This window comes from Vicugna pacos, chromosome 14 (assembly GCF_048564905.1).
Source record: "Vicugna pacos chromosome 14, VicPac4, whole genome shotgun sequence".
Taxonomy (NCBI): Eukaryota; Metazoa; Chordata; class Mammalia; order Artiodactyla; family Camelidae; genus Vicugna; species Vicugna pacos.
The window spans coordinates 73,622,735-73,646,842 of NC_133000.1; the positions used below are offsets into that span (position 1 = coordinate 73,622,735).

Below are 24,108 nucleotides of genomic sequence, written 5' to 3' on the forward strand. Positions count from 1 at the left end.
CTGCACTGGAGCTGCTGCCGGAGCTCCTACAGCTTTGATGGGAAGGAGGGCCTATGGTGGAGGACGGCCGGGCGGTTCTCCAAGGTGGGGGTCCTGAGCACGGTAGGTGCTGGACGACATCTCCGTGACAAGCAGAATCCTTGCCCAGGAGCTGCTGGTTAAGGGGGCTGAGCAGGAAGTCAGCTGGGCCAGTAGCAACTGGGTGGGTAGTCCACTGGGTTAAGGAGTTGGCCGGGCGGGGCAGCAGCTAACAGGTGTGGTTAAGGTTGGGTTAAGCCGTCAGGTTAGGTAGTGAGTGGGGTCGGGCAGTCAGCTGGGTTGGTTAGCTCCGTGCTCTGAGCTGGGGCCTGAGGCTGTTCCACTCCGTCCTGTCCTATGGGGAGCAGGCGTAACCCCAGCACCGTTCCTGCAGAAATGCCAGGAGTGCTGGGACTGCTTCAACAAGGACCGCCCCTGGGACAGAAGTGCGTGCCAGCAGCTCGGGGAACGAAGCAGATGTGGCCTCAGTGCCCCATCTCGGCCCGGCCGATTGGTGACCTCAGTGACACCAGGGCTTCCCTGGGACACCCTGAACTATTTTGGTGGAAACAGGGAAGCCAGCCCTGCAGTCCCGGCCGGGGGAGGCCCTGATGCTGGGAGACTCAGGGACACAGCCTCGAGAGCCCCAGCACAGGGCTGCGCCCTCGACTCCAAAAGCAGGCGGCAGCGGCAGCGGCAGGTGTGCTTGTGATCCGCGTGCTGGCTGCAGGGTGTCGGACCCCTTGGAGCCTGCGTCCCCTGCTCGGTGCACCTCGTCCTCTCGTCTACTCCTTGCCTGGTCTCCAGGCTCTGTCAGCATGGGATCACCTCGTGCTGCCCCTGCAGCACCAAGAGTGTGCCCCCCTGCTCCCCCGTGCCCCTGGCTCCCTGATCCACAGCCACGTTCATCAGGACCAGAAAGGGCTCTGCTCACAGACGCCCTGGTCCCGTGTGCCTGATGGGAGCCACCCTGCTCTGTGCACAGCACAACTCTCCGAAGACCTGTCCCAAGTCCATGAGAAGGAGGCGTCCTGGGGCAGTCCAGCCGGACGTGACCAGGCTTCCTGCCGCCCAGGCTGCAGATCTGACTCTAGGATATAGGGAAGTTGGCACCCAGAGGACCTCCTTGCCCCCCTGGCCCAGCAGGGCTCTCCCTCCACTCCTCCCAGGTGCCCGGTAGACTCCAGCATGCTCTGGGAAAGGACAGCTCAGGGGACAGGATGGGGCTTGTCCCCTCTGCGCAGTCCGGGCTGGTCCTGACGACTCTCTGTGTGCTGCTGTTGGAGGCCCATGGATCCTGGTGAGCCTCTCACCTCCCAAGTCCTCAGCAGCCCCTAGCCCCCCCAGCCCACCCCTCAACCCATGTACCAGGCTCAGCTCCATCCTCCTCCACGGTGGGCCCTCTGTGCCCAGTGTCACTGGAGATGCTAGGGCATCTAGAGAGACTCGAGGCTCCTCGTGACATGCACCTGGGGACGCCAGGGCACCTGGGGACATGGACCCCGGTAACATGGGGCATATGGAGAGACACACGGCACCATGGGAAGATGGAGACATTGGAAGACATTGGGGGGACATGGGGGACATGGGGACATGGGGGGGACACTGGGCATAGAGGCCTCAGGGTGTTGCAGTTTCAGTGAGTTCGTGTCTGTGTTTTGTTGTGTGCAGTGTGTCAGGGCATTGTGGGAAGTATCTATTTGGGGGGTGGGTTTTCATTTTAGCCAAGCATCATCCACCCCTGGAGGTGCCCGGACTCTAGACAGGGGTGCAGGGTCTGTCTGTCTGTCCCACAGAGCTTGTGGGGTCATGGGTCACGAGGTCTTGGTGCACTTGACCTCCAGGCTGCTGTAAGCTACAAGCCCTGGACAGGAGGGGCCCAGGGGCTGTGCACACAGAGCCCAGCCAAGCCCTACTCCGCCTGCCAGGTGACAGCACCAGCGTGTTCGCGTCCTGGCTGCTTCTGAGGGAGTAGTTAGACGAGAGCTACAGTCCCTAACAGTGGTGAGGCATCGCTTCACCGCCTCCTCAGTGAAAGGTCTGCATGGTGACTTCCGGGCTGGAGAACAGGCTGTGAGCGCACGGTGCCGGGCTCACCACCAGGGGGCGTGCCCGGCAAGCGCGGCTGCTGTTCCCGGCAGGGTTCACAGGGAGTGCCTCCACCGAGAAGTGCTCCTTTACATCCATGTCCTTGGAGCAGCCAGAAAAAGACGAGAAATCAGAAACGGGGGCCTCAGAGCAGCAGCTGGTGGGGGTGCTCGACTAGTGACCGGGCCAGTGGCTGGCATCCCCCGGGGGTCCCCACACCCTCCCCCACACTCGGATGCCTGCCTTCCTCCAGCAAAACAGGGATGGTAACGGGGCCCACCTTGCAGGTGTTGCAGAATTAGTGACATAAAACATGCAGACTGGCTCAGGACAGTTCGCCTGGTGCAGAGAAAGCATCTGCCCTCGAGCTGTCTGCCACTGGAGCCACATCACCACCACCGCTGGCATCTCCCTCCCCAAGCTGGGTCCTGGCAGGCCCAGCATCAGCATTTCACGTTCACCCGCGTGCTCGTTAGCAGGGATGCACAGCCCCGGGAGCATCGCTTCTCAGAGGAAGCAGCTCATTTTATGGGGCTGCGTGCAGATAAATCGAGATGTGCCGGGCGTCCATCTGTCCATGGAAGCTGCACGAGGCCTGGGTCCGTTCAGCCATCACTGTGTCCCCAGCATGTGCAACAGCGCCCGGCCCTGGCTGGCCACTCAGCCAACGTTCATGGACGACCCCGAAAACGCTTCTGACATGTTGGAAACGTGTAAAAAAAAAGAAACTGGTGCAGTGATGCCAATTTTGTAAAAAAGCTGTATTTACCCACCTCCACATATAGCTCTGTCTCTGTGTATGTCACGCGCGCAGGAGAAATGGGTGAACGTTCTAACAGTGATGATCTAAAGGTAGTGAGATGACAAGCCAGTGCTTTTTGCCAGTTCTCACGTTGCCCACGAGGACACTGCATTTTAGATCCCGGGAGGGTGGGGGGTGTAGCTCAGTGATGGGGCTCATGCTTAGCGTGCACAGGATACTGGGTTCAATCCCCAGGGCCTCCATTAAAAAAAGACAGTTAAAAAATAAAATAAAATATTTTGGGAGGGATAATAACACTGGGAGGAGGGGCTGAAGGCCCTGCCATGGAGTTGGGGGAAGTCAGAGGAGGAAGTCGGGTCAGGCCTGGGGTCCAGGGCAGCACAGGACACTCCCGGGACCACTCACGGGACCGCTGGCCAAGGCAGTGGTGACCCTGCATTGGTGCCCCACAGGTGGAGTCGGGGGACCCTGAGGCCAGGGGTTGGCTCACAGGCAGCCTGGCCATCTTGGCTCTCACCTTCCCTGAATGTGAACATGGCTTGAGGAGATGTCGATGTTGCCTGGGCCCACAGCTGCCCGCTGCACTCTGGCCGAGCTCCAGCGCTGACATGGCAGAAGCAGTTCCGCCGGCCACCAGGGTGCCCAGGTGGGAGGCGGACACTTGGTGCACCAGCAGCGGTTACTGGTTCTCACTGTTCTTGGCTGTACAGACTTCCAGGTCATCTGCTCTTTTTAAGTCTGCAAGGCTGGCTCCCCCACAGGCCCCCTAGCCGACATGGGAGGTTCACCTGACTTCAGAGGGTTTACATTCTAAACCAATGAGAGGTCACTACCAAGCCAGCCAGGTTACGCACATGTGTGGCTTCTTCATGGCCAGTGCAGTTAGCACGTGTCTCTGAACCCAGCCAGCCGCACGCGGCAGCAGGGGATGGATGGCAAACGAGCAGGGGGGAAGGCCGACCAGGGGCAGGTCACCCTCCTGGCCTGTGGCCGAGCACCGGGCAGAGAGGAACCAGTAAGGTGACTCAGGCCAAGGGGGCCTCCTCTGGCTGTTTCACCACAGCTTCTCCTGGTGTCCTTCTCAGTGGCCGGGTAGGGAGACAGGGGCTGCCCGCTTGGAGGCTGGGATGGGGGACCCTTGCTGATGCTTCCTTGTCAGGGGACGAGCAGTGGTCCCAGCCGCTTGGGGGCTGCAGGGTCCGTTGAGCGCAGCTCCTCTAAGGACCCTGGGAGCAGCCGGCAGAGCGGCCTTCCTGTGGCCGGCGGGTGCAACAGCTGGGCCGCGGCGCCACGGCCTTGCCCAGGACAGCCTGTTTCCGGGCTGCTTGTTGCTGTCTCCCGTGTGTCTCTCAGCCTCCTTGCTCTCCCACTCGCACAGCAGGGGCCCTTGGTGGAGAGCTGAGGTGATGAACACGGTAGCCCTTGAGGGTGTCACCTGTCTCCTCTGTCCTCTGGCCTCAGAGATGATGCTCGCCACCTGCCCACGGCCTCCTGCATGCTCCATGCTCATGTGTGCAGGCGTGCAAGCCTGTGCATGTGCACGTAAGCCTGTGCATGTGCCTGTGTGCGCGTTGTGTGTGTGCACAGGTGTGTGCATGTGAGGGTGAGTGAGCATGCCTGCTGGGTGGGGAATGGGGTGTGTCTTCAGGAGGAGGCATGGTCTTGGGTTGAACCCCGAGATGGTCTGTGGCAGTCGGTTTGCCAAGACCCAGCTGGCTGCACTCAGGACGCCCCGTTGGGTCCCTGCTGTGGCCCTGCTCCTGCCGGCTGTCGCCGCAAGCAGCATCTCTCGTGTGGCCTTCCCGGCTCCTGGGCCCAGCTGCCAGGATGCCTGGCCTCCCAGGTCCCAGGTCCTCAGAGAACAGCGCCCAACCTGCCTGGGGTCCTGCTGTGCTCTGGCAGCGGTGGCTCTCCTTGGGGCTGACCCTTGCCTCCCGTAGCTGTGGGGCCGAGCGCTGGCCCCTGTCCACTACAGGGAGCGTGTGGAACCTGACTCATTCTGGGTCTAACTGGACCTGAAGTGTGGGGCTGCAGGACCGTATGACCCGGGAGGCTCAGCCACCATGTCTCTGAGCACCTCCCTAATTTGCATTCCTGGGACAAGATGCGTGGAAGGAAGGGACGGCCCTAGAGAGGGACGGGAGAGGGGGGCACATCTTCCGTTCACTCTTTATTGTGTAATTTTAAAGATGGTGTCACCACTTCCTAGTTGTCAGGGAGTTGCAGCACCTCTGAACAGGTGAGGGGGTGGTCACGGCACCTCTGAAACAGGTGTGGCATCTCTCAGGGCCGCTGTCTGCCTCCCTGGTCCCTCCCAGGTCTGGGCGAGCCCATGACACAGAAGCGCAGACACCTGGGTGCCGGCCAGAGGGGCCAGGTCTTGGGTGGACCCTGGAGGCTGGGAGGAGGTCAGCTGTAGCCTGGCCCCCTTCCCCTTCCTGTCCCCAGGTGTCCCGCGCAGCCCGGCCCTGAGGGAGCATTACCTTCTCCAGCATCTACGAGCTCTCCTTCCCCTTTCTTCTGCTGACATATGGGAGGCAGCACACCCAGGTGGTCCTGGTCCTGGGGACCGAGGTGGGTGGTGAGGTGCCTCAGCCAGGGAGGCACAGGAGCACCCCGCTCTACCCCCGTGCTGTCAAGCGGTGGGGGGGGGGCAGGGCTTGCCAGCCGGAGGGGCTCCTGCCGGCAGCCCCGGCTCTTCAGCCACCCCAGGACGTCTCTTGTATTCTGCACCAGAGGGGACGCCTTGAACACAGGAGACCTTAAAGGCCAGCTGGGCCAAGCCCCTCCCCCCCAACTCAGCCCGGCCATTGAGAGGCGCCCCTGGTGGACAGCTGGCCATGCCCAGTGCCGCCGTTTTCCAGAACATCGCAGTCTGTGCTTATTCCCCTGGATGGTGGTCTCTGGGGCTGCCTCTGGAGTGAGGCGGTGGACCACTCCCCCATTCAGGGACCACCAGGGCCTGGTGCCAGAGCGCCCACCAGGCAGCTAATGGGCTGCTAGTGCCTAAGTGCCCGAGGGGGCTGGCTGGACAGAGAAGGCTTAGCCCCGAGGGGTTGCAGCTGAGCAGGGCAGACAGGTGCCCCCAACCCAGGCCAGTGTCCAGGCCAGGACTGTAGCGGGGGCCCATCTCCGATCCCGTCCTGCCAACCGAGCAGCCTCCAGCAGCCAGGCTTGGTTCTTGGGCCTGGCTCTGCCCCACAGGTTCTCTGGGGCCCCTGAGTATTGGGGGTCAGCAGTTGAGACCAAGAGACCAAGAGGGTGGGGCTGGGACCGCCTGGCCTGGGGCAGAAGGTGGGGCTGCCAGGCTGCGTCCAGTGTGGGCCATTACCACGCCCATTAAGAAATGTGAGAGAAGTGGGCATGTGCTCAGGAAAGACCGTCCTGTCTCCAGGGTGGACTGGGAGCGGGCCGGGGCAAGCCGACGTGGCCGGCTGCGCGAGTGGAGGTCGGAGGGGACGTGAGGACGACGCTCCTCACAGGAACTCTCCCCCAGCACACAGGCCTGGGGAGAGGCAGCAGCAGGCGCCAAGTAAGCAAGGGCTATGGAGCCGTGACCGTCAGAGCTGGACACCCAGGGAAACGGCGCCGGGAGGGCCCAGGCGCCTGAGCTCAGCAGCCTGTGTGCCCGCGGGTCCTGACTCTGTTCCCAGCCCTGCTTCAGAGCCATGTGCTCCTGCAGGGAACCTGCTGCTTCCAAGAGGCGGCACTTGGGCCTTTAAAACATTTCCTCTGTGTTGCTCTGTTTCACACTGTTTTGCTTATTTTAAATGACCGTGTATCAGTTTTACAAAGTAGGTAGAGAAGTATTTCTTTTTAAATGTGCAAGCAAATTAGCTGAGATCTTAATACGGTTGTTCATTCTGAGCGGTGGCAAGTGGGTAAATTGCTGTTTTCTCCTCTGTGTCTCTCTGTTGTCTAAAACACAACAGCCCCATGGCCTGTGGGCAAACATCTCCCAGTACTGCCCGTGGTGGGGGGGCAGTCAGGCCGCTCTGCCTCCCGCCCGGCCCCCAGGCCTGGCCCGCTTTGCCCAGACAGCAGGCGCAGGGATGTCCCCCGAAGCTTGCAGCACCAAGGTCTGTGCCCTTGGCGGCCAGGCATGCCCCTGCCCCGCCCTCACTTTCTCCTATTCCTCCCTCCCTCCTCTCCCTCCCCTCTGGCCCTCTTGTTGGCTGATTGATCGGGGGAGAGGTCTGGATATGGGGTGCGGTAGGACTCAAGGTGATGCCACCTCAGCTTCTCCAGCCTCAGTAAATGCCTGGGTCTCTGCGTGTCGCAGGAGGAGGCAGAAAGCATGTGGACTGGGTCTACCCACCAGCAAGTGTGATGGAGAAAAAGCCCCCACCTTCCCGAGTGTGAACCCATCACTCACTCGTCCTCCGACAAATCCAAATCCCCCATGTCCATCTGGGACCGCTTCTCTTCTTTCATGGTGCAGGGGACCACCTGTGAGCAGTGGGAGGAGCAGTCTAGGGGATGGGGGAGGGCGCCATCCGGGGAAATTTCCAATTAGGGGACCCCCTGATGTGAGCCACCATGACCTCTGGACTGTAGGCCAGAAGACCTGGGCCCTTAGTTCCAACTCTGCCCCTGTTGGGTCCTTAGGGCCCATGTTGCTCTGGTGACAGCCTTGTGGTGGGGGGCAGTAACCAGCCCTCTTTGCCCCTCAGCTTGTTCTGAGGGCAAAGAGATGAAGGTGCAACTTGGAAAAGAACAACCCTAGGGAGGAGTTTACATTTGCCAAGAAAGAACAAAAAACTTCAAAAAGGCTGACTGCTCCCTATAGCAAAGTAATGGAGAAGGACATCCTAGAATAATTGTGTTGGAAAGGCCTAATCAGGCCACTGGGTCAACCACTTCTTTTTGCAGAAAATGATGATGATGTGACAAGGTGATGATGGTGTTATCATGGTGATTTTGATGGTGATGATGAGGATGTGATAACAATCGTGATGATGGTGGTGATGATGACTCATGATGATGGTGATGATGCTACTGGTGGTGACAGTGATGCTGGTGGTGACAGTGATGATGGTGGCGGAGATGAAAGTAGTGATGATTGTGGTGGTGGTGAAGATGATGGTGATGATGATTGCACTGTAGGTGTGATGATGATGGTGATGAATACAGTGATGATAACCATGCTGGTGGTGATGGTGGTGATTGTGGTGGTCGTGGTGGTGATGGTGGTGATGGTGGTGGTCATGGTGGTGGTGGTGATGGTGGTGATTGTGGTGGTCGTGGTGGTGATGGTCATGGTGGTGGTGGTGGTGGTGATGGTGGTCATGGTGGTGGTGGTCATGGTGGTGGTGGTGGTGGTGGTCGTGGTGGTGGTGGTGATGGTGGTGGTGGTGGTGGTGGTGGAGGTGGTGAAGATGATGGCGATGATGATTGCACTGTAGGTGTGGTGACAGTGATGAATACAGCGATGATAACCATGCTGGCAATGATGGTGGTGGTGGTGGTGGTAGTGATGATGTAACAGTACCTACACTCCAGCGTTGTTCTGTAAAGCCCTCAGAACAGTGCCCGGTACTCAGAAAGCCTTAGTGTTAGGTATCATCTGCACCGCCAGAGTGCCACCATCATCACTACCGTGTGCATCCACAGGAGAGCTGGTTGTAGCAGCTAGGCCTCTTGATTCCTGAGCCTGTGCCCTCCCACCACCCCAGCATGATTCCGCAGAGCTTCTCAGGGCCCAGGGGCACCTCAAGGGTTGACGCAGGCCCTAGAGTCTCTGGTGGTGCAGAAACGTGTCCAGCTTGTGAGGGGAATGAGGAAGAGGTGAGGTGCCCTCTGGACCCCTGGTCAGTCCTCAAACCCCAGGGCTCTGCTGGCACTGCTGACCAGCACACATGTGCCTGGGAAAGTTTTCTGGAAATGCCTGCTGGCCCTGAGAATCCACCTCCCGGTGGGTGATTTGGCTTTGTTCTCTGTGGGTTTTTTACCTCCTCAACATGGTCTCCCAGATCGATCTCCACAAACACAGATGGTTTCTGTCGATGAAACCAAAGAGGTGTGGGTGCCGGGCTTCAGCGGGCTGTGGGGAGCACAGGTTACTAGGAAGGGGAGTGGGTTCCCAGCCCTGTGGCAGCTAGGACCTGGGCAATTACACTGGGACCACCAGATACTCACCGTGCTCGCTGGGGCCCTGAGAGACAGGCGGGCGCTGCTGGCAGTGTGGGTCCCCAGGCATCCGTGGCAGCTCTGGTAGAGAGGGAGCAGGCTATGGCCTCCCACCCTCCCTGCTCAACTCTCTCAGCTCCTCGAGGACCCAGATGGTTGCCCCCCCGACCTTTGCCCTGAGCACCAGGGCCACTGGGTAAGAAGGCGATGTCCACAGCTGGGAGGGCTCTCCACACCCACTGCAGACCTGACCACCTGGCTGCCTGGGCAGCACCTGAACTCTGCCCCCACAAACCCACCTGCCCTCTTCCCGAGCCATAGAGACGTGAGGACCCAGAAGGTTCGGGGCTGCCCCAGGTCTCTGACCAGGCACCTTGGCTCGGCCCAGAAGGTGCTGCCAGTGTAGCATTTTAGTCAACGCCAAGAGAAGTATCTTGGGGAGTGGAGGATGTCTCCGAACCCCTGGACGTGGGCCAAGAGCCATCAGTTGTAAACCCTGGTGGGGTGCCCCCGGCCCTCTCCATCCGGACATGAGATCAGGCAGGAAAAACCCCTTCCCTCAGAAAGTGTCCCATGAGGACCGCTCCCCCAGGGCCGCACAGGCAAGGGGCTGGGGGTCCCCTGGCCAATGTTAGGCTGAGGTCACCTCTCTCCCGGCCCCTGCTCCATTAGCAACTGCACTGTTTTGCAGGCTCGGGTTAGGGCCTGTGGTGCCCTCATGGTTACCCGGCATTGGGCCAAGAGCACAAAGCTGGATGCTGAAGGCTCCCTGGGGCTCAGGCAGGGCTCGGTTGAGGTGACCCCAGGCCCAGGCGTCCACAGCAGAACCAGCCCTGACAAGTATCCCCATCTGACTTCTGTCACTAAACTGAAAAGTTCTTGCCTCTTTTTCCAGAAGGTCACCCAGCTTTATGGACTCTGGCTCCTGTTCCTGTAAGAAGACACCGAACAGGTAAATAGAGGCAGGATTCGGCCCGAGGGCGGCCGGGCACGAGTATCAGAAGTGTCAGAGGACAGTGGCCTGACCTCAGCCCCCAGGGCATGCTTGTCCTCGCTCTCCCTTCTGTCCTGCTGCTCCTGGCCGCTGGCCTCCAGGCTGCTCTCCTTGGCCTTGAGCGGCACCGGCTCCCCCGCATCGTCCGCCTTGGCTGGGGCGTCCGGGCGCTGCTCCCACTTGTCCTCCTCTGGGCTGGCCTGGCTGCGGCAGGGCCAGGGGAGGGGCTTGGAGCGAGGCTCGTGGGCCGGCAGCCCTGGGAGCAGCTCCAGCCCAGCGAGCGGGCCCCTGCGTCAGCAGAGAGGGCGGGACCGAAGGGCTTCCTGCTTCCTGGGGCCAGAGGGCGGGTGGTGGTCAAGGCCGCTTGGGGCAGAGGGTGGGTGTGGAGGTGCTGGCGGTGGGGGAGGGGGGAGTGCTCAGCAGGGCTGCTCACCCGGACCTGCCCCAGCAGGTGGGACGTCCTGCAGGCCCAGCCGGCTCCCAGATAAGATGCCTCCTTTCTGGAGACTCGAGTGGGAACGTTTTTGGACACAGGGCCAGCTCCAAGTCGCCAGGGCCAGGGTGCGGCTGGCTGGAGGGGCCCCCAGGGGGACAAGGAGGGGCTGTTTCCCTGAGAGCCTTGGGTCACCCGCCTACAGGCCTCCCATCTGAGCCATAGGCCTTCTCTGGATGCCCTGAGCTCCTTGGGGCCTCCATCTCCACCTCGGTGTGCCCACTCCTGCCCCTAGGCCTCCTGTGTCCTCCTCACATCTCTATAAAGCTGCCTCGGTGGACAAAGGCCACTCACCAGCTGGCATCTTCTGCGTTGCTTCTGACGTCCTTGTCCTGGTCATTGGACTCTGAGGAGGAAGCATCAGTGTTTGTCGCTAGCCTGTGTCGAGGTGGGTGGGCCACCCGCGGGGTGCTGGGCGCTGCCTCTCTGCAGCTTCGGGCACAGCAGTCCACCGATGACCAGTGATTATGACTGAAGCGAGTCTGCATTTTCACCCCGATACGTCCCCCCGGGACCCCCAGGCCCCAGGACGCCTCCCTGTAACCCCTTCCTTCAGCACTTCACGTGATGGGAGCTGGAGCCCTGAGGGCTCACAGCTGGGGCCAGTTCCCCACCCCACACAGGTCACCGAGGGGCCTCTGCCCTCTCTCGGTGGAACTCGGGGTGAGGCCTAAGGCATTGCCTTTCCAATAAATGTGTGAGACCCAGGAGGCATCTTGAAGTCCTCCTGGTCGCAGAGCATGGGGCTGGAAGCGATAGGTGGGGTCCTCTGCTGCCGGCCATTCCCCTGGGCTCCTCTCCACCAGCCAGCGGGGGAGGGCATGACACAGCCCCAGGAGGTGGGATCTGAGCCACACTCTGCTGGTCCAGGACAGCCTCCTGGCTCCTCTCAGGCACACTGTGCCTGGCTAGGAGGGCTCCTTGGTGAGGCGAGCAGGGCACCCAGGTCACAGAACCTGCCTGACATGAGGGAGCAGCTCTTCCAGCCGCCTCTGCAGAGTGCTTGTCCATAGGCCATTAAGGGAAAGCTGCATTTTGGCGACCTTGGTGGGAGAGAGCGTGAGCCTCGTGAACTGAGCTCAGAGTGGGGGGCCATCGCTTCCTGGTGAACCCAGGCTTCTCGCTCCTGGGAGTGTGCAGACCCCGAGCATGTCCTGCCCCCGTGGGGACCTAAGAGGAAGCCTCCAGGGCCTCAAGGACGCTGACATTCCAGGTCCCATTTGTGTGCAGGTACGTGTGAGTCCAAGACGGTTGAGACCTGGGGTCCCTGGAGCCGCTCCATACTGTCCCCCAAGCTCCTGACACACACCCAGGGCCCCGATGCAAACACAGCCCCCTGGCAGGGCCTCTGAGCAGCTGGTCTCCTGGAGGACTTCCTACAGAGTTTGGACCGGCCATTCAGTGTCCTTTCATCACAGGCCTCAGGGCCGGGGCACCTGCCGGGCAGAGGAGGTGACTGCCTGGCTCCTGGAAGTTGCCTGCATCCCACCCTTGCTGGTCCTCCCACTCCCACACACTGCCCGCCCTGACCCCAGAGCAGGTCCCTGGCCCTGCCGCCCTCCAGCGCCAGCCTTCACGGGCTCCTGGCGCCATCTGTGTTAAGCGACCTTCCTGGAGGGTGTGTCTCCCCACACCTGGCCTCCCTGGCACCCGCGCGTGTCCCTCAGTCTCCGGGCCCAGATCCCTGAAGATGGGAACTAGGTGTGGTGCGCCCTTCTCCGTTCACAGCGCCAACACAGGCCCAGAGCGCTGCTGACCTGTGGCTGTGCCGTCCCCAGGCAGGCCCTGGCCACCTGGAAGCAAGACCCTGAAGGCAAAGGGGGCGTGTGAGGGCGCAGTGGGCGGCTGCAGGTCTTCAGAGAATATCCCAGGACGTGGCAGCTCTCAGCGAGGTAGCTCAGAATCAATGGCTTCCTGGCAGGAATTTAATGAGGACTTCTTTGGGAAATCTTCAGCAGCCCCCAGGCCGCGTGGACGCATAGGCGTGTGTTCACGTGTCTATGCGTGTGCGCGTGGGCCTGTGTGTGAATGTTTCCAAAGACATGGTCTGTCCCAGACAGATCTTCAAACGTGCTCCTTCCTAGAACGTGTGGCAAGAGGGAAGAAAGGCGAAACGAGAGGCTGGTTCTTCTTTGCTCCGCAGCACATGTGGGGCTGGAAACACCTGCCTGCCCCCGTGCCTTCTCCTAAAGTGAAAATATGAACGTAGGTTCCCTGCTTTGTCCCTTTCTAAGGAAGATCTTGTTTGTCTGGGTCCCAGGCACACCTGCCGGGCTCAGCTAACAGGCCTCAGGGCAGCAGAGGGTGTGGGCGCGGTTCCCGCTGGGCCTCAGGCGGGCCTCCCAGAGGGGGCAGCCGTCAGAAGCTTTGCTCTGGGATGTGGAGAGAGCGCTTGCTTTGCTGCCTCTCTTCAGCTGGGCTTTAAACGCTCATCAAAGCACGTGCAGACTGTGTTTTCCAATATGAGACGCCCCCTATAAGTCTGGGTTCGGCTGGGGTGTGAGCGGAGGGCGGGGCAGGCGTGGGCTGGGCAAGGGTCCTGGACCCTCTGCATGACCAGACTAGACGGGACATCTGGTGAGCGCGCTCCCTTACCCGCTCTGCAGCACGAGGCTGTGTCCAACGTGTGGAAGTTCTCGGCGGGTCCTGTTCCAGCAGAGGGGCCTGAGGCCTGGAGCCCACCCTTGGGAAAGGAATAGCCCCTCCTCGCCTCTGGACGGGCCTCCCTGGAGCAGAAGCAGGCCTGGTGGGGGCAACAGCCTGGGCAGATTCTGTGCAGCCAGAGGTCAGGATGTGGGGTCCACGCGGGCACTTAAAGCTCTCGCTCAGGAGCACAGCGATGGCCTCTCGCGGGTCCTCTGCCAGCCGGCTCCTCCAGGGCCCAGCTGGACGCGCATCCCACAGGCTCCCTCTGGCCCTGCCCCGGCCCCGCCCCGGCCCCGCCCACTAAGCCAGCTGTCTGGGGCCACGTCCTATACCTGTGTCACCTTGGTACCTGGGGCTCCCTATGTGTGTGAGCATCAAGTCCTGGTCAGCTTGGGGACTCAGCGAGGCTGCTCCTCGTCCCATTTTACCGTATGGATGGTGAGGCCTAGGGCAGCCTTCCCTGGTATGTGCAGGTGAGGCCTCCTGCTCTGCCTCCTGCAGGTTCTGGACCTCCAAGGGCTCGGCCCCTACAATACGATCTGGGAGCCCCACCAGGCCCGGGGCCTCGGGGGCGGGTGTGCAGGGGGCACGACAATGCAGCACTTGGGAAGGTGCCTTCCACCAGTTTTGCGGACCCAGGGCTGGGGTGAGAAGGTCCAGAAACGGCCAGAACCGAGTCTTTCCTCCAGCCCTCACTGAGTCCCACTAGTGGCTGGCCCGTGGCCTGTGTTGTTTGGAACATGCCCTCCGGGGCTTCTTGGACTATTTCCTGAGCAGGTTACGGTGGATCTCCTCTGTGTTAGGGACCCTGCCCCTCTTGAGGGAGCCTGAGAAGAGAGGCCCGTGGGGACGGTAACAGACGAGGGGGCAGAGACCCCAGCCAGCATCTCCTCCTCCTGAAACAGCGCACCTTTGGATTTTCATGTTGAGAGAACAAGCATTTTCCACCAGGACTTCTGCAAGTCACTCCTAGGGTTTGAACAAGCAAACCGTATTTCCTGCTTACTGTTCTGTTCCTTGGGCTCCGACAGTCTCAGACAAGGGTACCTGCTGGCTTGAACTTCCTGGGAGAACAGAACTCCGGCGGCGCCTCAGACACCTGGGTGAGCCCCCATCTCTCAGACAACACGACGCAGGGTCTTGTGGCCCTGGGACAGCTGATGTTCAAGGGAAGCGCTGCACTAGGATCCGCTGTTTGGGGCCATGACCTATTTCGGCCACCCCACGACCCCACCTGGCACGTTTCGAGATACGCTGGAGTGGGAAACACGGCGCGGTGTAAGGCATAAACACACCAGCGGCACCAGCCCTGTGTTCACCGCTGCCCCCGCGGTGAGGACCGGTTCACTGCAGCAGGAGCAGGGCTCAGCCCAGGGCCTCGTTATAAACCCGGGACACTTCCCGCGCCGGCCCCCATGTGACAGCCGTCTTTCAATGCAGCCGATGCCCTCAAAGGCCCGGGGGTCCGGGTCTCTGTCTGTCCTCATCCTTCCTCCTGCCCTCAGCAAAGCTTCCAGCCAGCCCCCTGCCCCAGGCTGCTCCCCTCAAGCCCCAGGCACTGCCCCAACCCCAGGTGGCCCTGCCTGCAGACCTTAGCGCCCAACGCCCTCCACCTTGGCCTTAGGATCTTAAGCAGGGGCAGTGGGCCTGGGAGGAGGCCCTCGCTGGCCCCAGGTGAGCCGCCCGCCCCGTGCCATCCGCCCAGCCCCGCCACCCCACCTGGCTCCTTGCACAGCTTCTCGATGCAGCTGGGAGGGTGGCCCTTCTGGTGCAGGCCACCCACACTCCTGCTCCTCTGGAGCTCGGCCATCTCGCTGGCTGCCTTGAGGTGTCCAGGGCCCACGGTGGAGGGAGGGGCTCCGGGGCCCAGCCGGTGCCTCCTGTGTGCGGCCGCGGTGTCCTTCTCCATCCTCCACTGCCTCCAGGTCTCGAGAAAGAAGAGGGATGCCTGCCAGGTCTTGTGCAGCCCTCAGACAGAGAGCATGGCTTCTGACCCCCAACGAGCCCCGAGTGCACCCTGGGCCGTTGCTAGGTGGCCCCTGTGACATCAGCACAAAGTCAGAGGCCAGAGGTCAGCCCAGCAGCCCTTCATGCAGGCATGGGCTCCTTCCAGGGCCTCTGCCTCTCCCCAGAGACGGCAGCAGGGCCAGACAGCGGGCGCCTTTGCACGCCTCCGCGGGCACTTCTGGTGCTGGGTCTGCTCAAGCCTTCGGTGGAATCTTTTGTTTCCTTTTGGGGACGAAGGACGCAGGGGTGGTGGCTGTGGCTCCACTTGGAGTCCTGGGCCCTCGGTGGCATCCTGCATCCTCCCCCTGCCAGACGGGGGTTCTCCACGTGGACTCGGCTCAGGGCCACACCTTTGGACACGCTCGGTGTTTCCAGTCTGAGCTGGGTGGCTGGCACTGCCCCAGCAGATGCCGGTGGCAGGGCCCTCACAGCGGAGATCCGCTTTCTGGCTCTGAGGCCTGGAGGTCCAGTATTGGGTGTAGGGGGGGCTGGTTATCCCGGGCCTCTCTCCTTGGCCGGCAGCAGCAGTCTCCTCCCAGTGTCCTCACGTGGCCATCCTCCACGTGTCTGTGTCCTGACCTCTTCTTAGAAGGACGCCAGTCAGACTGGCTCAGGGCTACCCTCGTGCTCTCGCGTAACTTTAATCACCTCTTTATGCCTTGAAATGCAGCCACATTCTGGGGTCCTGGGAGTGAGGACACCACACGAGTGTTCAGGGGACAGACTTCGGCCCCTAACACAGCCTCACAGACAATTTCTCCCACCCTGCTCAGCAGTTCTCTCCTCCCCACCCGAGACCACAGGCACAAGTCACAGCAGGTGCTTCCCCCAGCACCCAGCCGACAGCCCTTAAATGTTCAGAATGAAGCAAATGTGACTAATTCCCTTTTTCCACATGCACATCCTCCCTTGAACAAGGCCACCCAGCCAGGTGGCTGGTGCAGGTCCCGCCATGGTGCCCAGGGACAGGGACGTGGCTCAGAGGCTCTGCTCCTGGTGTCAGGGTGACAGACGCAGCCAGGCTGGTGGGAAGCCAGGACAGCTCCTCTCTGGGTAGCAGGTTTCTGGAGACAGAGCCAGTGGACACAGACTGGGCCCCAAAAGCCCACCCCCCTCAAGCTGGACGCATCTCCGTCCACACTGGAGGTTTCCAGTAGGACACCTTCCCATGGCCCTGAGATGCCAACTCCACACCTTTCCATCCCAGGAAACATCGTGATTTCCAGCTCAGCCCAAAGCCCTACAGCTGGACCCCCCGTCACCAAGGGACCTCACCTGCCATTGAGGGGCCCCCACCTGTCGTCAGGGCACATCACGCAGCAGCCCACCTACCCCTCCACCACACACCCCTGTCTCCCACGTGTGCATGGCCAGCGGGCATGCCTGTGAAACCAAGCCAGTCTCAGAAAGAATAAAACGTCTATTTTAATTGACCAGTAAAATACATTGCAAATCATTAGTATCTTATAAACAGAAACATTAAGTTATAAATCCATGTTAAAAATTGCAGTTTTGTGCAGCCTAATAGCTATGTGTCCCAAGTTTCTTTTTTGCAACATTTTCCACCATTTTTGTGAGAACAGGTAACGCCACTGTGAGTCTGAACACAGTACCTGCAAAAGGCAGACAGAGGGCACAGGCCCCTGGTCCTCCATGTCTGAACAGGGCTCGCCAAAAGCCGTGAGGGCCGCTGGGGGGAAGTCAGCAACAGCTGGGGGCTGATGGCTGCATCCCGAGGCAGGACCCCGACTCCAGTGCAAAGCAGTGCTCGCAGCCTTCAGGGCTTCAGAGAGACGTGCTCCCGGCTCAGGTGTCTGCACCCCACGGGCCCAGGGCTCCACCCCTCCCTCTGTTTTCTCTGAGGACCTTTGTTTGGCTGCCGTGAGACACCTCTGTTCCCTTCTTCGTCCTCTGGGGGTATCCCAACCCCCTGAAAGGAGCAGGTTTGGATGCTCTGAGTTACTTGATGTCAAGGAGCTAATTAAAAAGTCCTTTAAGAACGTTAAGAAAACCAGCTTGAAAATAATGTGCATTCTATGTGTACAGTCTCCCCAGACGTCCACTGGGGCAGCGAACGTGGGTTCTACTTTCAGCCCCACTGGCAGCAAACAACACCAGTCTGCTTGGTGTGGGGGCTGGGTGGACACCCAGCTCAGCCCGTCACCGGCTCCTGTGGCTGCTGGGGCAGGAGGCTCATAGGACAAGAGTGATGCTAACAGTGTCCAGCTGAGTCGAGGCCGAGCGCTAGAGAGTGCGGCCCCCCAGAGACCAGCAGGGGCGAGAGTGCACAGGACGCAGGAACACATGCTCTGCAGAGGACGTGCAGTCCCCAGCACCTGTTCCAGAGAGGCCAGCTCGGGTCCCCTGCCTGGGTGGAATCAGGTGCACAGCTACTCCGGCAGCCGCCCAGGAGTCCTGGAAATTCACGAGCTCAACGCCTGCCGTCTTGTGAGCGGCTGGAGTGCGGACCCCTCACCGGCTCCCGCCACTCCCGGGGCGATTCTCCCTCCTCCTTCCCAAGCATGGGCCTCCCTGGTGCGGCTCAGGGGCGTCCTGGGCCGGGCGTCCTGGAGGCTTCACATGGTATGGGTGGGGATCTCAGATTGCTGCCTGATGTAGCTCTGGAAGCTCTTGTCTCCAATGGGGTGCTCCCTGCGGGGAAGCGGGGAGGAGAGGGTGAAGGCGGGTCAGGTCACGGTGTGCGCACGCGTGGAGCAGGGGAGTCTTGTCTCCAATGGGGTGCTCCCTGCGGGGGAGCGGGGAAGAGAGGGTGAGGGCGGGTCACGGTGTGCCCACACGTGGAGCGGGGGAGTGGGAGTGGATGGCGCTCGGGCACAGTGGCACCCACGGGAAGTGTTCAGCATGGTGGCTCTGCCACGTTTAAGAAAAGGCAGCATTTCTAGAAGGTCGACATGGGTTCTCTCGATAGAGGCTGTTAAGGGGCCTGGAATGTGATGTGAACGTTTGTGGAGCTGGGAGCAGAGATGGGGCAGTGTCCCTGGGGCCTCTCAGCATCCCGGGCAGCCTGGCCAGAGGTGGGGTCTCTTCCAGAGTCCTCACTTCCCTTCCCTGCCAGACCAAACCCAGGTCTCCCTGGAAGGAAGGAGGAGGGAGGGAGGAGGGAGGCAGAGGGTCTGGAGGGGCCGCACCGGGACACTGAGCGGCAGGCCTGGAGGTTGAAGTGAGACCCTGCTCTGAAGCAGGCAGGGGTCTGAGGCAGCCGCTCCCTGGCTCCCCGACATACTCACTGGCTCCCATACTTGGTTTTCTTGAACTTGTCCCGTTTGTACTGCGCGTGCTCCTGCTCCAAGGCCCCGACCCCAGCGATGACCTGCCTCAGGGTCTTGTAGGTCTCCTGGGGGTCGTCAATGATGAACGTGGAGTACTCCTCCTGCTCCGGCCCGTCGTACACGGACCTGCTCCCACAGGCCTCTGCGCGTCGGGGAGAGGCGGAGGTCAGCGCTGGGAGCCCAGGCAGGCGGCCCCAGAGCTGCATGGGGACGGGCTGACCGTTCGTGCACATGCACACAAAGCAGAGCCACTCCAGGAGCTGGCTCATGCTGAACCCGAGTCCCTGAGGGTCCGACGTCCTGAGCGCCAGGGCCAGCCCTTCTCCAGGTGACCTGGCTCTGTCCACGCCCACCGGCTCCCCAAGCCAGAACAGGCAGACATCTGTCTGCTCCTGGGCCCAGGGTCAGTCTGGGGAGATGAACTTGAGGAAAGGGGTGCCGAGCTCCACCCAACACTCGTGAGGACGCCCCACGGCTGGACAAGCGGGGCACACGGTGGACAAGGAGCCGTCCTTGTGGGGCCACCTCTCAGCCAGTCTGCACCAGCAGCTCCCTAGGACCTCTGTCCCCCCACCTCTCAGCAGGTAAGTCTCTCATCAGACCTCCTCACTCCTGCCAAAGACCACACGGTGGCCTCTGGGCGCCCACCTGTCTGCTAACCCCTGAGCTGAGTCCTGTACTCTGGGGCCTCGGTGAGCCAGCATCAGGCCCCCCACCCTCGTCTGCAGCGTGTGCTAGTTCATCGCCACAGAGAGCTTCACTGTCTTTAAATCCAGCTCGGGGGAAAGCTCTTCTTACTGGAAAACCTCAAGTTTGTGCAAAGGGAAACTGGGAAGATTCAAAACTTCAAAGGAAAGGGGGTTCCTCACATGAGGAGTAAAGGAGTGGCGACCCGGGGCAACCGGGGCGAGTGAGCCGCACAGGGTGAGGTCCCGGAGCCAAGCGGCCCTGGCTACCTGCCTGGAGCCCCACTGGTTGTGATGACCAGGCCCCGGCAAGGCCCTCAAGCTCCAGAGCCTCAGGGATCCCTCTGGGAAGTGGGGGCCACTGAGAGACAGGACAGGAGTCACCGAAGGACCAAGACCCCAAGGTGGGGCGGGACGGGGTGCCAGCTGCAAGACCCCGGCCGACTCAGCTCTGGGCACTGTGCAGACCGCTTCACAGGGCTGTGTTATAAAACCCTTGGATCAGCCCGGCAAGGTGGGGGTGGTGCGGCCCGCTCCTCAGGGAGGAGGTCAGGGCTCCCCAGCGTCGATGTGCCGTAGGTCTCGTAGCAGGTGGCAGGCTGGCTCTGAAGGAGACCCGTGCGTCCTGGTGAGGCCCGTCCCAGGGCACCAAGGAGCGTGGACGGGGGAGGGGTGCTGGGAGAGGCCCCGGATTAGTGGGAGGGAGCAGTTTCTAATTTTGCAAACATGAAGAAGGGAGGACCCACGGCCAGCGTCAGAGGAAGGCTCGCGACTGGACCGCTGAACAGACTGCGAGCATGATGAGGACCAGACGGCACAAGCACACCCACTTCCTCTTCACGGCTTCCTGAAACTAAGGCTGGGAACCACTGGAGAGCGCGCGCTCACGCCAGCTCGGCCAGCAGCCTGTGACCGAGGAGCATACCTTGATGAGGTGGCAACGCGGCACCAAGACCTTCACCGCCCAGATGGGTCTACGTCCTGTCATCTCTGCAGAAGCCCCACATGTCCCAGGGCCCTGCCTGCGCCCCAAGAGCTACCGCAACTTGGGACGCTGGCCCTCACCTTGCATCTTCTCCAGTCTGCTCATGTACAAGCTGAAGAGGGAGGAGATGCGCTCCGTCTCCCGGTCCCCGTCGATGTCCAGCTGGATGTTGGCTGGGAGGCCGCTGCCCGAGCACCCCAAGAACATACGAGGGAAGTGTGAGTCGTCACGATACAGACTATTTAAAGGTCACTCAAGATGGTAGAGGGACCTGGTGCTGCTCTTGTCCCGGACCAGGGCTGGGGCATTGGTCACGAGCATTTGGAAGTGACCACCCACAGCCTTGGAGGTACCCACAGACTTGCCCAGACCTTTCTGCCACAAATAGTACAGACGCCCTGGTTGTGCGCCCTGAAGGGCGGTGGGCTGCCCAGGAGGGGTCGGTCCCTGTCCCCCGAGAGGCTGTGTGGGCCTCTGCTCCTGCCCCCACCCCAGCGCAGCCTCTAGGGGCAGCGGGACCCAACAGACGTTTATCCCGCGTCTCAGCTTCAGTGAAGCCGCGTCCCCTGTTCCCCCCTCAAGGCTGTGGGGAGGTCTGTCACTGTTCTCACAAGTCACATGGGGCTCGGGCGCCCAGGCCTACCCCCAGGACTGGCAGAGATGAACCCTCAGGAGGCCCAGCCGCCTCCGTTTCTGAAAGAGGGAGGGGGGTGCGCAGATGTTGGCGGGGAACTGAAGGCAGTGTGAGCAGGATGGTGGAAACTTCTAGACTCTTCTTGGAAGAAACAAGGCAGCACCCTCTCTGGGCCTTCTCCCTGCATGGAGACCCTCCTCCACTGCCCACGCCCTCCTCGAGGACGGCCCGGACCCCCGGCAGAGCGCCCGAGGTCTGCGTGGAGCCTTCGCGGGCAGAGTCTCCTGATCGTGGGGAGAACTGCCTCGGAGGCTCGGCCTCGCATGCAGCTGCCCAGTGGGCGGGGCTGCGTTTTAGCTCCAGTGCCGGCCCTTGGCCAAGCCTCCCAGTACACTTCACAAGCTGGACAACCGTGCCAGGCTGCACTGGGCATCTGAGAGGCACCGACCTACCCGGTGCAGGGGGTGCAGCCGGTGGCTGTGTCCGAGGAGGCCCTGCAGCATAGCCAGTGGCCGTTGAGGTAGGCGGACGGGTGGTAGACTGTGAGCCGCTTCTGGTTGCACTGGCTCACTTTGGTGAGGATGTCAATCCAGGCCTTGGCCTCCACGCAGTTGTTGGCCTGGATGTACAATGCCCGCTCAGGCTGGATGACCTGGAACATCTGCGGGGAGACGGGGACTCAGGGGCCGCACAGCAAACCCTCCCGCCCCCCTCGCCCACTCCAGGCAGGTGTTACCTCCCCTGTGAGGCTTCTCAGAGTCTCCACTGCCTTTTGTATTTCTTACTCATTCAACAAACATTCCTGAGTAACTTGCAGTGTCCTGGGGACATAGTGGTCCAAACATCCTGCCCTTGTCAGCTTGCAGCCAGCAAGAAGGACAATAATGAACACAAAGTGCGGGGACTGTGTGAGGGTGAAGACCTAACGGGGGGTGGGCAGAGCCCTCCAAATAAACGATCCCCCAGCTGAGATCAGAAGGACGACCCAGGGTTCATTAAGCTGAGTGGGGAAAGCAGGGGTGTAAAGCCAGCAGCATGGGCAGTAGGTGTAAAGGCCCTGGGGCCAGGAGGGTTGGGCACTCCCAGCAGAAGCTGGCCAGGCTGCACACAGAGACGAGGCTGAGCAAGGGGGCTGGCAAGCCAGTGCCCTGGCAGGGCTGTGGGGGCTGGACTTGCCAGGAGTCAGGACAGCAAAGTCCATGGTGGCCTTCTGCAAGGGGGGTGGTGTGCACCCAGAGGAGAACAGGATTGGGGGGACTCCAGGAGGAGTCTGAGTCCAAGTTCCCAAGTAAATAGCCAGGACTCATTCAGAGATCGGAGGCTCCGCCCCCTACCGCACCCACACATGCACTGTTGCACAGGCCGCACACTGCACACTCCATGTGAGGCTGCAATCCCCAAAGGAGGGCAAGACTCTAGAAGGAAGCATTTTGTTCTGACTGTCCTCACAGGCTGGCCCCTCTGACAGGGCTTGGCACACAGCAGGCCTTGGAAAATGACTCTCAAATGGAAGAGGAGGTTGTCCTGGTAGTCAGCGTCGTGGAAGGCTGCCTCTGAGGTAGGCAGCAGAAGAAACAGGCTGACGAAGAAGTGCTCAGATTAGGGGGTTATTCTCAACCCGATGGAATGAAGCCACTCACGCTGCTTCTAGAGTGCTCCCCACACTGGGTCCTTCTGCGGACGTTGGGGCCGTAGCCCACAGAGCCCCCATGCGGGGTTGGGGGAGTGATATCAGGCCCAGGGACGCCCGAGGTGAGGTGCCAGGGAGTCAACTTCCCTGAGGTCCAGAAAAGCGCCCCAGCCTAGCCACACGGTCGTCAGCTGGCCCAAGAAGTCGCCCAGAAGCCCAGGTATGAAGCCAGCGCAGGGCGCTGCACTGGGGCTGCCGTCTGTGGGCCGTGCTGGCCAGCCTGGGGCTCCCTCCAACAGTCCAGCAAGCACTGCCCTCCGGGGACCGTGGGGCCAAGACCAGCCCCGGCCAGACGAGCAGATCCCCAGTGGCCACAGGCACCTACTGAACACCAGACCATCCGGGGTACCCACGAGCACAAGCCAGATGGACACCAGGACCCTGAAGAGGGTGAGTGGTCAGCTGCTGGGGGCTGGGGGCCTGTGGCTGCTGGAGCGCGTGGCTCTGGGGGAGAGCCGTCCTCCCAGCGAGCGGTCGCTGGGGGCTCCTGGGGCAGGAGAAGGTTCAAGGGCAGTACAGAGCTGCCTGACACTGTCCTCAGCAGGGAGAACACGTTGTGGGGCCGCCCCTCCGCCCACTACAGCCCTCGGCACAGGAGGAGTGGTCCTCCAGCCTGGGACCACTTGGGAGTGCTCTCTCCCACGATGCTGGGCGGGCGGAGACCACACGGCCTGCAAACCCTCAGCCCGGTCACAGTCACGGTTTCTTTAAAGCTGGGAGACCAGGGATGATCGGCAGGATTCCACGTCTGGACTACGATTTGTTATTTCGTACTTATAGCCCGACGGTGCTTCGAAGAAGACTGCATGTGACTTACGTGAAATATAGCTAATGAAGTTGAAAAACATAAAAAACATTTAGAAAACTAGGAAGAGAGAAGCAGAAATGGAGAGAGACTGGGAAGAAGGAAGAGCTAAGAGTGCAGGTTTTCCGATGGAAACAGAGCCCAGAAAAGCCCCTGGATCAGGCTCCGCACTGAGTGCCATGGGGGGTGCTCCCAGTTACTGCACCAGCCTGAGGCTGAGGCTGCTGGGAACTTCCGTCCCCCTACAGAGACCAGGCCTGCGCCCACAGAGCAAGGTCGTCCCCACCAGGGGTGAAGCCTGTGCTCTCCCTTGGAGCCTCGTGGAGGGGGCAGGAGAGGATGCAGCGGCCTGTTTCCTCCCTGACAGCCTTTGGAGGTGCTCGGTGATCAGGAAATGCAGACACCTCCCGTCGGGTCCCCACAACACTGGGGAAGCGAGCACACAGCTGGGAACCCCAAAGCTGTGGGTGTGTGAATGGCCAGAAGCGGGCCTGATGTGAGGGCTCTCCCACAGCCTCGGTCCAAAGTCTGACTTTGAAAAGACTGAAATAACCAGCAGGCACACACTCTTGCCGGGTCAGGCCACACGTGGGTCCCCACAGACGTGGACCAGGCTCACACTTCAGTGGGGCCCAACCGTGTGTATGGGGTGTGCCTGGATCGGGGAGCTATTCCCATGGCCAGTCTTGGCCATGTGAGCATCTACATGGTAACACCTGTGAGAGACTCAGCCCCTGAGAGTAAAACGGAGACCTGGGGGCCTCATGGCCCAACCAACACATGGGTAGACCTCCACGGGGGAAGAGAGCTCCCGCGGGAGGCAGCCGGCAGACGCAGCGAAGGGTGAAGGAGTCAGGAGCCGTGTGGGTGGGCAAGGGCA

At 61.2% G+C, this 24,108-nt stretch overlaps 2 protein-coding genes and 1 long non-coding RNA gene across 12 annotated transcripts in view; 1 reads left to right on the forward strand and 2 right to left on the reverse strand.

Annotated features, from left to right (window-relative positions):
- Positions 1–5,026: 5,026 nt before the first annotated feature.
- C14H13orf46 (chromosome 14 C13orf46 homolog) lies at positions 5,027–15,140 on the reverse strand. Of its 5 annotated transcripts, none has more exons than XM_072976612.1 (9): positions 14,851–15,140; positions 10,780–10,831; positions 10,025–10,196; positions 9,882–9,929; positions 9,008–9,079; positions 8,821–8,868; positions 7,245–7,318; positions 5,353–5,431; positions 5,027–5,131 (listed from the first exon to the last, which is right to left on the reverse strand). In XM_072976612.1, the coding sequence occupies exons 1-8, from the start codon at positions 15,038–15,040 to the stop codon at positions 5,365–5,367; spliced, it is 723 nt and encodes a 240-aa protein (XP_072832713.1). In that variant the 5' UTR covers positions 15,041–15,140; the 3' UTR covers positions 5,027–5,131; positions 5,353–5,364. The 5 variants fall into 5 exon arrangements, with proteins under 5 accessions (XP_072832713.1, XP_072832715.1, XP_072832714.1 ...); XM_072976613.1 differs by lacking the exon at positions 5,027–5,131 and adding an exon at positions 5,138–5,267; XM_072976614.1 differs by lacking the exon at positions 8,821–8,868.
- Positions 15,141–15,153: 13 nt separating this feature from the next.
- LOC140701198 (uncharacterized) lies at positions 15,154–16,571 on the forward strand. Its single transcript, XR_012080151.1, has 2 exons — positions 15,154–15,602; positions 16,346–16,571. It is a non-coding gene; the product is annotated as an uncharacterized lncRNA (long non-coding RNA).
- RASA3 (RAS p21 protein activator 3) overlaps positions 16,546–24,108 on the reverse strand; it is a 77,766-nt gene continuing 70,203 nt past the window's right edge. For 3 of the 6 annotated variants that reach the window (XM_072976605.1, XM_072976609.1, XM_072976604.1), the window contains 4 exons: positions 21,186–21,394; positions 20,180–20,283; positions 18,387–18,570; positions 16,546–17,884 (listed from right to left, as the gene is read on the reverse strand). In XM_072976605.1, coding sequence (XP_072832706.1) covers positions 17,737–17,884; positions 18,387–18,570; positions 20,180–20,283; positions 21,186–21,394 — 645 coding nt within the window. In that variant the 3' untranslated portion in view covers positions 16,546–17,736. The remainder of the gene's footprint in view (positions 17,885–18,386; positions 18,571–20,179; positions 20,284–21,185; positions 21,395–24,108) is intronic. The other 3 variants (XM_072976608.1, XM_072976606.1, XM_072976607.1) reach the window with 2 other exon arrangements.

Coding starts and splice junctions, on each gene's coding strand:
- C14H13orf46 (XM_072976610.1), bottom strand. CDS start 15,040: ATGGAGAAGGACACCGCGGCCGCACACAGGAGGCACCGGCTGGGCCCC. Junction 9,930..10,024: donor AGCATGCCCTGGGGGCTGAG/GTCAGGCCACTG, acceptor GTCTTCTTACAG/GAACAGGAGCCAGAGTCCAT. Junction 8,869..9,007: donor TCAGGGCCCCAGCGAGCACG/GTGAGTATCTGG, acceptor TTTCATCGACAG/AAACCATCTGTGTTTGTGGA.